The following is a 16,353-nucleotide window of genomic DNA, read 5'->3' on the forward strand; positions in this document are numbered from 1 at the left end:
TACTGGTCCATTTCCAAGGGGACCAACATTTGGGACTGGAACCCCACAAAGCAAAGTGAGGGCAGAAAAAGAAGCATCAAAGTGTTTGTACTCACACACCACATACTCACCCATGCCAGATTTACCATCCGGGTAAGTATAAACCTGTCCATTGTTCTTTATGATTGGGAGACTGGATGGCAAAGGAGAAACCTCTTCTTCACTCTCATCCGAACTGGAGCTGCTGCTGGTGTCCTCACTACAACTGTCATAACCGTCAAACATCCCGAATGAATCACGTCTCTTCCTTTCTGTTTGTGAAAGATGTTCTGTCTAAAAATTAAAAAAGCAAATAATGAAAGCAAACAAAAAGAAAACCAGAGCATCGTGAATACAGCTATTTCAACAGCAAACTAAAAAATTAAAGGTCAGCCTTCAAATGGAGATACACTACAAACTGCTCTATCAGCACATAAATATGAGCACATATTACAAATTAAATTAGTAGAGTCAAAACTAGGTAACATTTTGCTATTGGTATAAACAAGACAAGCTCAGTCCACTGAGAATACACAGTAGCAGTCCATACATTTTTTTCTTGGTTTCTCCAGAGATCATTAATCCTGATGTTCTGATTAATGACAGCCACGCATCTTATATGCAAATGAACACATTCCAGATGGCTGCAGCCAATTTCACTAGAATCCATTCATTTGAGAAAGCTGAGCAGAGAAAACAGTTCAACAAAGAGGGCACTGCTCTCCAGGAACGGAGCCGAGGTGCTCTGGGCCATCAGTGGCTCCCAGCACTGGGCATACAGCTCTCAGCTTCTTCAGGATTCAGCTGCTCACGTGTGAAGCAGAAATACTTCTCCACCTCACAGGGGTGTTCTGAGGATTAATACATTAACAATTATGAAGAGCTCAGTTACTATGGCAATAGGGTCTGTATAAATGCTAAAAGATAGAAAGGTGACTAATTTGTAGGAAAACTCTATTATGTAACAGGTTTCTGTATGTGACGGTGGCAATGGAAAATCTGAGGTCAAGTGCAAACACACTGCTTTGAAGAATGCCCAATGGTTGAGCACTTTCCAAAGACAATAAGCAGATCAACTATTTTTCTAAATGGATATCCAATAAATGCCTTTTAATAGAGGAACATTTTTACCTTTATTACCACCTGACACAAGTCTACTGAAACAAGGTTACTGCTACGTATGTGAGCTGCTCTCATTAAGCTAAAAAAAGAAATTTCAAAGTATTTCTATTATTCTTAACCATACCTACTAGGGTTGAGAGGCATTAATAAAGCAAGAAAAGACATACTATAATGCAAGCACAAATTAGGAGAACGAAGTACAGCAGGAAGAAATAAATAAGAAAGCGTGTGCCTCTACTTCCCTCTGCCTTCAAACCCAGGAGCAAGTTTTATTTCAAAAGCATCATAGACAGAAAATGTGATTGACTTGTCCTTAAAGGGCATTTGGGTTCATAGCTGTAAGATTTCATCACAATAATTCCCCAGATCCCTTTCCTAGAGAGTATCACCTGAACATCTTTATTGTTGCACCTCATCCGAGCCTTTTTGTGCCACATTATCTCTTTATTATAACATTCACTATTCTCCTTTTCAATCTAAATCTTATTTCAGAAGGATTTCCTCATAGTTAGGAGGGAAAACTGATTCCTACACGGACCCAATCCTAGCATCCAACTACAAAAAAACCACAAACAGTAAAAGGTTATGCAATAAAGCAAACACCTGTAAACACTAACAACAGCTCTGAAACATTAAAAAGTCAGCATAAAGTTAACTGTGCACATATCCCAGAGCCAAACATATAAAATTGCACTGAAACGAATCAAAACTTAGGGCTGGGCATGACTTGACATCTTTTCCTGAAGTAGGCAGGATCACCATTGCAATCAGTAAAAGAACACTGGGGGAAGGCAGAAGAAAACCCAGCCCTGACCTGCGCCAGGAACGAGCCGTACCTGCACAGCACTGCTGGTACCAGCAAGATGCTCACTCAGTTGTGTGCACGTGTGCAGATTAAGACAGAAGCTGAACACATTGCCATGGATACAGAGTTCTGCAAAGTGCCAGCAATTCACAGATCAGAACATGAAGACCTCGTCACAAACTCCAGAGTGCCTCAGAGTATTTCACCTGCAGTGACCACAGCCTGTGCTAGGAAATAAAACGCAGTGCCATAGTGACTACTCACAACAGCAACAGTGTGCTGTCCCTCATCACCTGCCCATGAGCTGAGTGGATTTCCAGGGTCGAGGGCCTTGCCCCACATAAAGGAGGACTGGAACTCCTTACTAGTGGCTGCAGCACCAAGCAGTCCCAGCACATTCCTCTTTCCTTCCAGACCAGAGAGCTCAGACCTACACAGCAGCTCAGCTTTGCCCAGAACCCATTGGTAGAGGCCTGAAGTGCTGTCACGGCTCAAAAGAATGAAGAGGAGCACAGCCCAGTCCCAGTCCTCCCATCTCCCAGGGGCAGAGCAGACATTCCCCTCCCAGCACCGCTCTCTCTGCACAGGAAGAAGAAACAGAAAGCTGAAGGCAGGCTGAAGCTCCACTGGCACACAAAGGAGGCAAGCTGTAGCATGGCTCAAGATCACAATTGCAGATACCATGACAATACTATTGGCTCTTACTTTTTTTCCTTCCTCTATCACAGATTTAGAATCTCAGTAGCACTGCCAAGGCCTCTTGCCAAAATATCCATAGATGAGAAAACAAAATATTTCTGCTTTCTGTAGGAAATTACAACCTCAAAAGAGAAAAATCATCCTTCAGCATTATAGAGGCTCCAACGTCTCAAACTCATCAAGAGTTTGTTTGGTTTATCTAAACTGAGGAGGTCTCACACATCACCTTTCCCTCACTTTACATTTAGTCGTATTGTCCCAGCTCATGTTATGAGCAACTCACAGTAGTTAAAATAACACTCTAGTTCCTATAAAACATTTTTATCTGAGCATTTGCCAGAAGATGAGCATGTTTGCCAGATAATTTCCTTAGGATGTTCCTAATGTTAATTTATAGATATTATATGCATTTTAATTCTTGGGAAATTTGCTCAAACTACATTTTGTGTGATTTGGAAAACAGACAGATTTTCAATACAAAAATACAAACTACTTTGTTTAGAGAGGCAGGTGAAAGTCGGGGCAGAAAATACACAAATACCTTTGCTGGAATTTTGCTAGAGCAGATCAAAACATTTCTATTTTGATAATAAACATCAATAAGATTCTTTTCAGCCCATGTTGAGACAGCATTTGTCGAAACAAGCGAGTGATGCATGGAACCTCTGATAGCCCTCCCTGCAGATCTCAGCAGTCCTACTCTTTTGCAAGTCCTGTCTAATGCCTGAAACAGAAAACAGTTGGGGTACAACTCTGGACTCACAGGCCAAAAATCACAACCTTACACAAAGGACGACATCTGCCTCAAACAGAACCACAACTAAGGCTTGCAGCTCCTGCAAGTGATGAGCAGCAGCAATGCTATCAGCTGACAGGGCTTAACTGTGGTACCTGCAGGGCCTCTGAGTTATAAAGCACTGTCCACAAAAATGCAGCCCTACATCCCCATACCCATCACTGCAGTTACTGCCCCAAAGCGTCCCGTTGTGACCACAGAACTGTGGGCTACCATGGGTACAGCAGGGATGGATTATGCATAGCTGTCACATTCATACACTTCTATGACCAACGTTAGGTGGTAGTTCTCCTAGAATTTGGTTTTGGCTATCAGAGACAGCAGTAATAGATTGAATTATTCATTTTACCAATTACAACCCTAAGATCAATCCATGCATCTCACAATATATGCGTAATGAAAAAAACTCTCCTTACTGACAGTAGTTGGATTTAGCATGAAAAACCACATCAGGGTTACCTTTCATTTAAAGCTGAAACAGATGAGCATTCCTTGCCTCCCTGTAAAACTTGGAGAAGGAGCCTGGCTCACTGCAGAGCTTACAGCTGTGTAAGTGGCCAGCAGCAGGACAGCAGCTGTTCCACTACACGATAACCACTAGCTCATTAAGCAGAAGCAAGGCATATGCACACAGAACAACAGGCCAAACTTCTGGGCATACTGGGTAAGGCTCATTTTCCTAGTCAGATTACCAGTTCCTCAATAGGAAGGACTTTTAGAGTGATACATAATCTAGGCTAAGTGGGACTGGCAAATAAAAGCCTGAATAACTACTTACTTAGGGGGTTTCTTGCACTGCTCTTTTTACTCAAGAGATGGGTGGAGAGAGGAACTTTTAAGAACTGCTTTCTTATTCCGCCCAACTTCCCATTTTCCTGCTCTTCCTCTCCCCCCTGTGAGCACTTGGCAGCAACGTATTTTTAAGAAATACTCTTAATTAACCATTACACAAGGCAAATGGTATGATAAAAGAATATCGTTAAAGAAACCGGTTTTCCTAAAAGCTGGAAGGCAACTCCAAACAAATAGGATTAACAGCCACTTTCTCACTCCTTTAGCATACGCTCAGCTGCATTTAGTCATCACATCGTAGTCCCCTGAAAATAGCTGCTCTTCCAGCATAAAAGGTTGGTCACCAAGGACGTACAATGCACGGCCAAATTGCAAAATAAAACAATTTAACCTTAACTGGACACGAAATGCTTGGGAAATTGTTTTAGTATATCCATGAAAACTGTGCTCAAGTGTTGGCAACGTTTAAGAGAAAGCATTTCAGAGGTGAAAACTTGCTACAGAAAATACCCCATATTATCAAGCATCCAATCTGTGCCTCCAAGTCAGCACACCCTGACCAAAGGCAGTTGGTACAAAACAATCACAGAAACGTTTCAGCCTGCTCCAATGGGCAGTCACTGCTATTCAGTCAGTTTGGTGCTCGAATTCACTACGACAGCGATTTAGAAATACAAGAACTGCAGCTTAACCAAAGCATACCAGAACCTCATGCAGAGAGGCGTCCGTTTCTACACTCAGATCTCACTCAGAAACATGACAGAAGTAACAAGGTCACCACCAACTTCCAGCCATGGGTGGATAAAACATTTACTTTAATCACATAACCTTAACAAAGCATGCTTTTCCCATAGTGGACTTCAAAGTCGGTGTTAAATTTGATACAATAGTTTTGTATTTGAAAGTTCATTAATGTTTTATGCCACAAGTGTGGTTTTGGCTCTGGATGTCAGCATTAATGCACCAAGAACAAAAAACTCATTTATTACAACTCTTCTGAACTTAAGCCGGCCAAAACCATCCCAGGCAGTAATGCCAGATCACAGCCTGCAGAACTGAAGCTCTGCATGAGCCTCATAGCATGGCAAAAAAGAAAAACTCAAACATGGTACCAATTTAAAGAAAATATACTTTCAGCTTTCACGAAAAACAAACAAACAAAAAACCCCAAAGCTAAACAAGTTGGGATTCCTAGAAATCAGAACCAGCCAAACTTAGTTTTTTTATATATAAGCAACTCACCTCTATCTGGAAATGTGCCTTCCACTCTTATTACAAGTAAAGTCTCAGCTGGAAAATTACAGAAATGTTTTTTCCTGTCTCTTCATTTGCTACGTATGACAGCATTTTGTCTGAAGCCAGTTTCTGCTGTTTGCCAATGGTTTTGTCCATAGCCTCTTCCCCGGGGGGTTTCACACAAGAAGAGGGGAGACTCTTACAAAAAAATATATCAAATTAGCAGGCAACTTGGAGGGGAGGGGGGGATGTAAATATGTGAAATATCTGAATTTGAATAAACTGAGTGATTGTTACAAACTTCATTATGTTTTTACAAAGCCTTTACGCATAGGAGCGCCTGGAGGAGGCAAAGTCTAGAAGGCAAATACTTGGTTCAAACAATTCTGTTAACATTATAAACAACAACAAAACAACAGCAGTGAAATAACACCGACCCCAAACCAAGATCTGCTACACCTGAATTCCTTCTGTGTGCTCAGAGGCAGATTCAGCAAAATACCCCATGCCCAATGCGTACCGACTTACCTGAGAAACGAAGGTGTGCCGCAGCAGTTCGCAGAAGGTATCGGAACGTTGTGAAATTAAATCAGGTTTTAGAAGGCAAGAGAAAGGAAGGCCAACGTGGGATTTCTCTTCCCCCGAGTTACCATTACCACCACAGCTATTTAGCTCTTTAGGGAACAACAATGAAGATTATCCTTACTTTCAGCCTACAATCCTTGTGCGCTCACAGGTCTCGGGAACAAGAGCCAAACCATGCATCAACAACAACTTCCACCCAGGAAAGCATACACCTCTGCTGTGCTTCCCTGCGGCTTACGTTACACACTTCCTCAAAGCGATCCCTAGGCAGAAATAACAAGCACAGATTACTGCCTACATCTGCGAAGTTCCACGGGTCTTTTAACGACTGCATTGTTTTGGTCCCCATTTAAAGTTCCCGATTAGGATCTCCCTTAACCTTTTTATTCCGTTCCGTGCAAGTTCAAACCGGACCGTTACAAACAAACGTAATCAACCAGTAACTGAATGCAGCTTCTCGAACACGCAAAATCTTCGTTTAAAAAACACAGAACCGCCCCGCAGCTTTCAGAGCCTTAAAGAGAAAAGCGCCCGGGACGGCCCGCGGCGGTACGGCGGCGTTACGGGCACTGCTGTCGCACACAGCCGTCTCCCCCACGAAGCAGCGCTTTGCAGCGGAGCGCTCCACAGCAGCGGCAACGGCCCGAGCGGGGATCACTGCCGGCGTTACCGCTCGCGCCGGGAGCCGAGGCGCAACGGAACGGCCCCGGGATGCGCGGACCGCGTACGTTCCGGAGCGCTAAGCTCGGGCTGGAAAGCGGCGGCCGGGGCTTTAACTCGGCAGGAAGTACACGGGAATGCCGCTTCGACGGGACACCGCCGCGCCGCGCTCGAGCCGCCTGCGGGGCGCTCCGAAACTTCCCGCTCCGGGAAGGGCCGACGCCACGGGAGAGCGCAGCACAAAGGGGTCGGGGCCGCCCCACGTGCGGACTGTCAGGGCCGCCCCGGCCCGGCCCAGTGCAGGGGCAGCGGAGCGGAGCCGCCCCCGCGCTGCCGCCCCCGCGCTGTGGGGCCGCTCCCCGCCCGCCCGGACCGCGCAGCTGAGGGAGGCGCGGCCCCCGCCCGCCCCCGCCGCCCCTCGGGGCCCGTCCTCCCCGGGCAGCCCCTCCGCCCGCCCCGGAGCCCGGCGGCACTCACCAGCTCCTTTGTGTTTTCCATCAGGCCCTCGCGGGCAGGAGACGCCCAGCTGCCGCCTCTGCCCCCTCCCCTCGGCTCGGCCCCCTCCGCCCGCCGCCTCCCCCTGCGAGGGGCCGGGCCCGGCGGGACAGGAGGCGGCCTGCGAAGTTCAGCCTCTCCCTGAGAGAAAGGAGCCCCGCTCCCTGCGCCGGGATATCAACAACATTAGCATCGCCGCTCTGCGCAGGCGCGGCGCCCGGCCCCCCGCGCGCCCTCATTGGGCTCCGCGCTGCTCGGGGTTCCTCGCTCGCCGTACCCACCTCGGGGGGAAACCATTGAGGGACGGGGGGTGGTTCGGCGGTACGAAGCGGGCCGAACGGGGACAGTAGCCCCGCTAGGAGTCGTTTTGCTTTCTAACGGACGGCGCAACGAGAGAGGTCGCTGCTGGGCCTCCGCTGAGGGGAGCTCGTTGTCACGTGAGGCACGGGACTCCCCCTGCGCGCGGAATAGAGAGCGCCAAGTCACGTGGAACACGGAATGGGCGAAGGGGAGGAAGGAAATAAGGCAAAGAAAGGAGGTCACGTGACGGCCCGTGCGGCCAGGGGAAGCTCCCTGCTCACGTGGTGCGGAGCGGGGGGGGGGGCTGCCAATCGGGAGAGGGGCGGGCACGAGCGCGGCCGCGTGGACGCTCAGCGGTACTTCCGCTTCCGGCGACTCTGGGGAAGCGATGCGTGCGGCGGCGGCAGCCCCGCGGGTTCTGGCTGCGGAGCGGCGGCGACGGCCGGCGGAGCTGAAGCTGGCGGCCAAGAAGAAGAAGAAAAAGATGGTGAAGCGGGCTCGGCCGCGCGCCAAGGAGATGGAGGCGGCGGCGGCGGAAGCGTCTCGCCGCGCCCGACACTTGCGGGCCATCTCCGACGCTACGGCCGCTGAGAGAGAGCTGGAGGAGTTGGTGTTCGGCGACAGCCTCGTCGCGGAGGAGGGCGAGCTGCTGCAGCGCCTGGCCGGCCCGCAGGTACGGCTCGGACGGGCGGCGGCTTTGGCGCTGCGGGGCGACGCGGCCGCGGTTCCCCTACGGGAGATGGGCGGCCCGCCCTGCGCTGCAGCGCCCGTCCCAATGCGTTTCAGGTGAGCGCCGCGCGGAGCGGGGCCCTGCCGTGCCGCTCCAGCGATTCGGAATCGGAGAACGAAGCTAAAGGGGGATTGTCGTCTAAAGGGCCCGCCTGGGTGGATGAAGACGATGAAGCCGAGGAAAGGTGCGCGCAGCCACCGGGCACGCAGCGACGGTCGGCCGCATCGGAGCGGCTGCAGACGGCTTCCACTGGAATGAGCCGTGCGATTGTTGTGTTTTCGCCCTAGGATTGACATGACCCACAGGTACAGGAGGGAGCTGATGAAAAGCGATGCCGAGAAGATACTTACTAAGAAAAAGCTAAAAGCAAGACTTGAAGAGCAGTGAGTTCGTTGATGCTTTTGTGGTTATCTGTGCTAAGAGGTTTATAGATGTTCGTGGCATTCTGAGTCCCGTTTGTCTTTTCCCGCTGTAAACTGCTTCAGCCCTGGAGCTGTTCCTGCACTCGGAGGCACTGTTCAGTTAGTGCTTCTTATGGTGTTCCTGGTATCTTTAAATCCAGAGTAACGCTGTTATTTGATTTTTCTGTATCAACTTAATGCTTGTTTACTTGTAGAAGTTATTCCATAAAACATCAGAAGTGAGGCGCTGTTCTTTATTGGAGTGATGCAAAATGTTAACGTGATAGCTAAGAATGACTGAAGCATGGGTAGAGTTGGATACTATAGTAGAAATGTAGATCTGCTTGGGTTGCCTGGGTCTGAGTGTGCATCGCTCAAAGAAGTAGGAGTCATCTTGCAGAACTGTAGCTATCTCTTCTAAGTGCTTTCCAGATAGAAAGAAATGACTTTGTTAAATAAGGTGTTCCTTTCTTTTCTCCCTCCACTCTTGTTAGATTTCAGCGAGCTATGGGAGGAGTTCCTGCATGGGCTGATAGAGAAAACAGGAAGAAATACAAGCAAGCTGCAAGTGATAGTAAAGAAACCTTTTACTGCTCTAATATGACTTTCTGTGCTTCTCTATTCAACTTGTGGAAAAAAGACTTGTTTTTGGTGCTTGATAAGCCTTTGTGTGTATAGAGCTGGATGGTCAGCTTTATTCTTTCTTTCGGTGTGTTTTTTTTCTTGTTGTTGTTCCTGTAGGGAGTTCATTGAGCTTTCCAGTGTGCTGTTTTTAATTAGGTGGCAGTGATGAAGATGATGATCTGCTGTGCAGAACTGGCAATTTCGTATCAAGCTCAGAATCCCTGCCAAGAGGTATTTTGGAGGTAAAGGCAAGCCTGTAATTGTACCTTAGTTTGGTCTGTGGACACGCTTTGATTTTATTATTGCTGTTCAGGAGGTAAAATTAGCTCTTACACAAATGTCTTTGTTCCTGTAATTGTAACATTTAAATATTAATGCTTCAGAGAAAGTGGGTAGTTCGTGTTATGAAGACACGAAACCAATTGAGATGCATTGCTGTAGGAATTATTTAATGTACTCTTAAATAGCACTTGGGAGTAGGATTTCAGTCTCTGTGGGAAGGATGAAATTCTCCCATGACTTTGAGGGTGCTGAAATGGTTCTTGAGAAGGCAGCCCTCAGATGAGTGTTTCTTACACTGCCTCCTTTACAGCTATTTCAGATGAGCAGGAGTGCAAGTAGTTTCAGCTGGCCTTCCTTCTGACTTCTTCATCAACAGTCTGACCAGTTTTATGCCTACCCTGCTGTACTGAAGCAACTTAGCAAACTTATTTTATTTGTTCTGCTGGTTGAACTGTTGAAAAGTCACTGTAGGCATCAGCATAACTAAACGTGTAAACTGTGTTCTTTTGTTTTTTGCTCCATCTGTGCTCTAGATGAAGAGCTGCTTGCCTGCTAATCAGGAACGTCTTGCTGACGGAAAACTGTCAACTGTGCAGTTCCACCCATCTGCCCAGGTTGTTCTGACTGCTGGGCGCGATCGATCCGTGTCGCTCTTTCAGGTGAAGAATTTCAACTTATACAGTGCAAATGGGTTCTTAAAGAGAATACTCCTTTGATAAATGTACCTGAAATACCTTGGGAAGATAGGCTCTCTTTTCACTGTTCCTACCATGGTTTGCACACAAGGGTTGTAATATCTATGGTTAGAATGTAATTAGCTTGGAGTTTTCTTGGAAGATTTCCCTGTGTCTTCATACCAACTATCTGCAACATATAGGCAAATTAGTTTCATCAGGCATTTTAGCTGAAGAGTAACGAGGACTAATGAGGTTGTGTTTCTTATTTTTAATTAAATTGTTTGCAAACACTATATTGTGAGGAGCACTCTGCTTATGTTTACAGCTGTAATACTGCTCAGAAATCCTTGGGGGATGGAGAGACTGTGTTGTAGGAGGAAGTTGCATATCTTGGGTTACTTCTTTGGTGTTCCCGTGAAGACTGAAGAGCCCAGCTCTATTAGCAGTTTGATGTGGCCTAGTATCAGTGAAGTGGTCAAAGGCACAGGCTGAGTGTGACATCCACAGGGCTGCAGGAAAAGCATATTAGAAATTACAGCTTATTTGAGTAACACATGAGCAAGACAGTAAGGAGAAGGGGTTTGAAATATGTCCAGAAAGGCTGGGAGAGCCTCATTTACAGGGTGAGCAGTGAGAGGTGGACTGTTTGTACATTGGGAAGAGAGAGAGAAATGCTTCCAGCTGGGTGCACTTTTTATTGTTTCTCTTGTACTGCTGAGTCAGTAAGAATTTTTCTCTGTAAAGATATTTGATATGTTCATTAATGTGATAATCTTATTGCCTTTTTGTAACTTTTATTTTAAGGTTGACGGCATAAGGAATCCAAAAATACAGAGCATCTATTTAGAGAGTTTTCCGATCTATAAAGCTCGTTTCAGTGCTGATGGAGAGCAGGTTATAGCCACTGGTACTCACCATAAAGTGTTCTACGTGTATGACATGATGGGTGGAAGTATTATTCCTGTACATCAAGTAAGAGGTAAGTTAGTGATCTAAGTGTCTGAGTGCATTTAAAGCTGTCCAAGGTAGTGAGAGCACATGGGTTTGCTTTAAAAGGAAGTGTAGTGAGTTGTTGGAGGTAGTGATGTCTATTGCTTTACTATATGTTTAGTTCTAGTTTCTTTGATATAGCCCTAAGCTTGTGTAATGTCTAACCCATGTTATCTTGTTAGTATATTACAGAAATGAAAAGGTGGAGTCGGGTCTTACATTCATTGTAGGCCTGAAGTTGAGGCAAGTGAGTAAGTCACACCAATATTAAGTTCTGTGTCACTCTTTTTAAAGGCATGGAGGAAAAATTTGTCAAAAACTTTGAAGTCTCTCCAGATGGATCATTTATGCTTCTCACTGGAACTTCAGGATATCTTCACTTGCTGTCAATGAAGGTAGCTTTTTCCATAATTCATGTAGCTTCAGTTTCTTGGTACCCTTTTCCTTTTGAATCTGGTTGCTTGCCTTTTAACCTGAGAAGCAATGCAGCTTTTCAGTTAAAACAGGTGTGACATATTGTGACAGCCTTTGAAAGTGAGCTGCTCTGTGAACTAACTGTAGGTATGGAAAATGGTTTGGGGATGTCAGAGAACTTTGATCACGGTTTTTTTTTGGGACTGGTGATGGAGTGAAGTCTAGAGTTTCCTGGGGGTGTCTTTTGGGGAGGAAAGGGGGTGGAGGATGGGTTACTGGAAAAAGCCGTTTGTCAATGATCTGTTTCAACTGATGGCATCAGCACTGTGCTGACAAAACCAACAGCCTCAGCATGGGAACGAGAGTCTGAGGGTGGAAGAAATGTAGGACTTGTTTTTTGGGAATAGTGCTGGTGTGTGTTGGTGTACCGTGGTCATGAATCACTCCATCTGCTGTGATTCATAAGGAACCTAGATTTTTTTAATCTACATTTTAAAATGCCACATGATGGCAGCTGCACTTGTTTCAAACTTGGAAATAACTAGGAAAAATATTTTTAAAACAAGCTCAGTTCCCTTTTGTATTGAGATCCCTCTGTGAGGGAGCAAATGAGCATTTATTGAATTGGCACCAACTGTATAACAATAAATTGGTTGAGCATGAGCTTGTGTGCTGGACTGTGGGCTCTGAAAACGCTGATGTGTTCTTTTAATGCCAAGTTACTGTAGCTAACTTAAGGTTTGTGTGGGACAGGAGTCTGGAAGCAACTTTCCTACTGACCTTACCATTTCATAGCACATCTGAAAGCATCAAGCATGTGTTGAATGCTGCCTGTTATGACAGAACTTTGTTAATTTCTAGACAGCCAAAAAAAAGGAGGGTGATAAAATGCCTCGTTGTCATACCTCTTAATCTGCATTGTCTTGGTCTGAATGCTTATTGTACTCATGTTTCAAACAAAGCCAGTGCTCTGCTTATGTGATTACATCAAGCTGAAGAATACCAGTTCCTTTTTTTGTAATGTAGAACTTCTCTTAGCAGCTGGCTGTCTGACATTACCTTGTGTGATAATGCTGCCACTTGGGGCAAAGTAGCACAAAGCTGCATGTCTGTCTTGAATTTGCATGCAGATATTTCAGTGCAGACATTAGAGGCGTGCTTTAAACAGACTCGGGAATACATCAAGCTAGAAAGGGTTGAAATGGCAGATTCGGTCACCACTGTTAATTTCCTCCTATAGACAAAAGAACTGATCAGCACTATGAAGGTAAATGGAAGAACCACTGCATGTGCTTTCACTTCAGACAGCAGTAAAATATATAGCTATTCAAGTAAGTGCTCTGTTTAACAGTACTAATTGTAATTCCATTGAAATTGCTTAAGTTTTTGTAGATCAGTCAACGGTGTACAAAGTTAGACATTATCTCACCTAGAAATACCAGCAAGTGATCCATCATTACCAATAAACTGTTCTAGTATGCTCTTCTTTTTTTTTTAAAAAAAAAAAACAGACAAAACCTCCATATTTGATAGCTATATATAAGTTAACAGCTGTCTTTCTGAAATGTATTTTAACAATTTTGACAGATCAATGTATGTTTTGTGTGCATGGATTCTGTAATCTTCCCTTTCATTCTGCAAATAGAGGAAGGTGAAGTTTTCATTTGGGATGTGAGAAGCAGGAAGTGCCTACACAAATTTGAAGATGAAGGCTCTTTGGAAGGAAAGTGTATTGCTGTTTCAAAAAATAACCAGTATGTGGCATGTGGGTAAGTGAATAACTCGGGTGTTTCACTTTCTTCCTATCTCATGTTGAAGCTCTTCAGAATTTGTGTCTGGTAAGAGTGTAGGAAGATAGAATGAGTTTGGTTTTAATAAAGTTATAGTAGCAGTGAATAGATGAATGTTGTTTTTTCTATGATAATCATTTGTTTTGTTCCATGTACATATAAATCACCGTACATGCTGAATACTGGTGTTGCTTTTAATATGTTACTGTTGGCATGCAGTGGGTTTAGCAGTTAATTTTGAAAATTATGCAGCTGAAATCACACAGAGTGAACTTCTGTAGTACAAGTGTCAGTTTGGGACCTCATTTCTTCTACCTTTCTAGTTTACTCTCTTCTGTACTCCTAATTTGATTGCTGTGGGAGAGCATGTTAGCATTAATAAAGATGTTTTGACTCCAACAGTTGCAGCAACAGAGCCTGAATACTGCTTGGAGGTATTTCTGAATTGATGGTTGCTGGCAGCTAGTATATCAGTTTTACCAACTAACTCATGTTTAAATGCAGTATGCATTTCCTTCTTTAAGAACCTTAAATGACTTCAGACCCTGATACTGAGCTCCCTCTGGTCTGAATTTGTTGTACATAAGAGATTGGTGTACCAAGGACCACCAACTTGGTGGTCTCTCCCTCTACCCACCCATCACACCCCCCTACTAAATCCTGATACAAACTCTAAAGCAAAACACAATCTTAGAACAAAATATTGTTACAAACCACACTAAATAATTACTTGCTAATGATCTCGAAGTTGACTATTGGCTACAGATAACAAGTTAACGTGCGCCGTAAATGCTGTTTCTTGATATAGATTTTGTTAATTTCTCATTTTAGTTCAGTTTCTGGAGTTGTGAACTTGTATACTACTGATGTCTGTCTCAAAGAAAATCATCCTAAACCAGTTAAAGCCATAATGAACCTCGTTACCTCTGCTACGTCTGTTACCTTCAATCCTACCACAGAAATCTTGGCTGTGGCTTCCAATGAAGCCGATGAGGCTGTCAAATTGGTATGGTCAGCTTCTTTTCTTGGTGTAACACTGCATCTTTTTGAAAATAGAGTGCAATCCTGCTAACGTGGTCGAACTGATTCCAAGTGGGTACAAGCACTACGGAATTTGCTTGGTTGGAATTGTGTATGGGGTGCTGTACCTACATCAGAAGATGTGTTTTTTTCCTTTGAAGAAAGTTCTTAAGATAACCTTGTAGCCTCACTTAATTCTTTTTTTTTTCTCCTCTTTTTTAAGATGTTTCATTGCTGCAAATACAATAACTTAGCAGCAATTGTTAATTTTCAGCATCTGTTAAGTGTAACAGTCTGACTGGGTGGTGGTTTCTCCTTACTAAGAAATTTTGCCAGCCTTGACAAAATTCTGGGTTATTCTGATGAATTTGAATTTTGGTTGGATTTTCCTGCTTGATATCACTAACTATTTCTTTCTTAATAGATACACATTCCATCATACACTGTATTCTCAAACTTCCCAGTGTTCAGAAGAAAGCAAATTTATCTTACTCAGTCTATGGACTTTTCTCCTAGGAGTGGATTTTTCTCTATAGCAAACAACAAAGGCAAAGCTTTGTTGTATAGGTATGTACAAAGTTTGGTTGCCTAATCCCAGATAGCATATTTATATTCTGTAAGATGATGCAGATGACTGTAAGTGGTAAAATTTGACTACTTGATCTGATTTTTACTCAATGAGTTAGTGGAGTGTGGCACTGAATTCCCACTCTGGACAATGAACCTGGTTGTTCTGTCTGGTTATTGACTGTGTGACTGCAGACACGCCTGTGAAAAATGTTATTGTTCTTTGCTGAATAAAAGTAGGAAGGAAATAGCAGATAATGGATGGTTTTTGCCGTTTTGTTTTCTTTTTAAGCTTTTACTACATCTGTGTTTCAGATTAGTGGTAGTGGTAGATTATTGGGAGAATACTCAGTGATACTACTAAATGTTCATTGCTTGTTATGTTATGTTTACAACAGGTTACTGAAAAGCTTTACATCTGTCTCAACTATGTTTTTTCTTCAGGTTGAAACATTATTCAGATTTCTAAAAGATACGGGAGAAAATGGACTAGTATCTCAGGTAAAAGTAGCACTCAAGCTGTTGACAAGATTGTCTTGGCATTCTTTCTTTTCATTCAGCTTCCTAACATTCTTTGTGCTGATCCTTCCCCAGGTGTTGTAACCTGCAACTACAAGTATGCTGACAAAATCAAGCAAACTACTTGAAATGGAAGTTGAACAATATTAATATAACATCTGTGGTTTGTGAATGTTTTTACTTAATAAAGTTAGCTGATAAATTTCCAGGCAAGTTCTTTCAGCTTTTTTCCCCATGCTTTGTGTAAGCAAATGACTAAGCGGGATTTGGATGGTTGGTAATCAAGGTAATGTCTTCAAGAAACGCTTAAATGCTCTTTAGTTATTATGAGAATGTGATGTGTTACAGTGTTGCAACAAAAACATCAATTTTGTTTAAACTGTAAGCCCTCCTTTGTGTGTTTGGCTTTAGCTTTGCCATCGGCCAGGGACGTTTCTGGCTGAAAGCATCGTTTTGCTGATGAGAGGAACAAAATGATAACCTGAAACCTTGTCAGTGCAGGTTTTGAAGCTCAGCCTGTGGGCCAGCTCTAACTTCAAGATAGCTGAAGTTGACGGAGCAACACCACCATCATTTGTGCTTAATGTCACGTGTATTAAAGCCAGCTGTTTGTGCCATGGTTTTAATTCCTCAGGGAGGACCCCATTCATTATGTGAAAGCAAAGCAGAGTATTGTTCATGGTTGATTTTTTTAATCAGTTGTGAAATCCTGATCTGATTAGGGCCATCTAGCACGGACTGCAGTGCAGCAACAATTGCTGATTCCTTCTGATGTCAAAAATGCATCTGATCACATTTTTTTCCTTGAATTTGACACTTTTTTAAGATAAC

At 44.2% G+C, this 16,353-nt stretch overlaps 2 protein-coding genes across 17 annotated transcripts in view; one reads left to right on the plus strand and one right to left on the minus strand.

Annotated features, from left to right (window-relative positions):
* Nucleotides 1-7,652, minus strand: part of MBTD1 (mbt domain containing 1) — a 29,680-nt gene extending 22,028 nt beyond the window's left edge. For 6 of the 16 annotated variants that reach the window (XR_006931749.1, XM_046902151.1, XM_046902150.1 and 3 more), the window contains exons 1-5: nucleotides 7,191-7,420; nucleotides 6,175-6,316; nucleotides 5,475-5,666; nucleotides 3,186-3,368; nucleotides 111-312 (exon numbers count right to left, since the gene is read on the minus strand). Coding sequence is in view for 15 of the 16 variants with exons in the window: in XM_046902151.1 (XP_046758107.1) it covers nucleotides 111-312; nucleotides 3,186-3,302 (319 nt within the window). In the remaining variant the exon portion in view is untranslated. Of the gene's footprint in view, nucleotides 1-110; nucleotides 313-3,185; nucleotides 3,369-5,474; nucleotides 5,667-5,996; nucleotides 6,317-6,432; nucleotides 7,421-7,489 lie in introns of those variants that run through there. The other 10 variants (XM_040649704.2, XM_040649703.2, XM_046902152.1 and 7 more) reach the window with 8 other exon arrangements.
* Nucleotides 7,653-7,878: 226 nt separating this feature from the next.
* UTP18 (UTP18, small subunit processome component) lies at nucleotides 7,879-15,728 on the plus strand. The gene is made up of 14 exons (XM_003642314.6): nucleotides 7,879-8,181; nucleotides 8,295-8,422; nucleotides 8,526-8,621; nucleotides 9,134-9,213; nucleotides 9,420-9,505; nucleotides 10,079-10,204; nucleotides 11,027-11,201; nucleotides 11,507-11,607; nucleotides 12,867-12,957; nucleotides 13,272-13,395; nucleotides 14,248-14,422; nucleotides 14,861-15,003; nucleotides 15,448-15,504; nucleotides 15,598-15,728. The coding sequence occupies exons 1-13, from the start codon at nucleotides 7,897-7,899 to the stop codon at nucleotides 15,470-15,472; spliced, it is 1,635 nt and encodes a 544-aa protein (XP_003642362.3). The 5' UTR covers nucleotides 7,879-7,896; the 3' UTR covers nucleotides 15,473-15,504; nucleotides 15,598-15,728.
* Nucleotides 15,729-16,353: the final 625 nt, after the last annotated feature.

Source organism: Gallus gallus, chromosome 18 (genome assembly GCF_016699485.2).
Source record: "Gallus gallus isolate bGalGal1 chromosome 18, bGalGal1.mat.broiler.GRCg7b, whole genome shotgun sequence".
Lineage (NCBI taxonomy): Eukaryota > Metazoa > Chordata > Aves > Galliformes > Phasianidae > Gallus > Gallus gallus.

Bases quoted from the DNA above. Each gene is read 5' to 3' on its own strand.
- UTP18 (XM_003642314.6), top strand. From the start codon at position 7,897: ATGCGTGCGGCGGCGGCAGCCCCGCGGGTTCTGGCTGCGGAGCGGCGG. The intron at 9,214-9,419 runs GTAAAGAAACCT...GTTTTTAATTAG, and splicing joins CAAGCAAGCTGCAAGTGATA to GTGGCAGTGATGAAGATGAT. The intron at 12,958-13,271 runs GTAAGTGCTCTG...TTCTGCAAATAG, and splicing joins TAAAATATATAGCTATTCAA to AGGAAGGTGAAGTTTTCATT.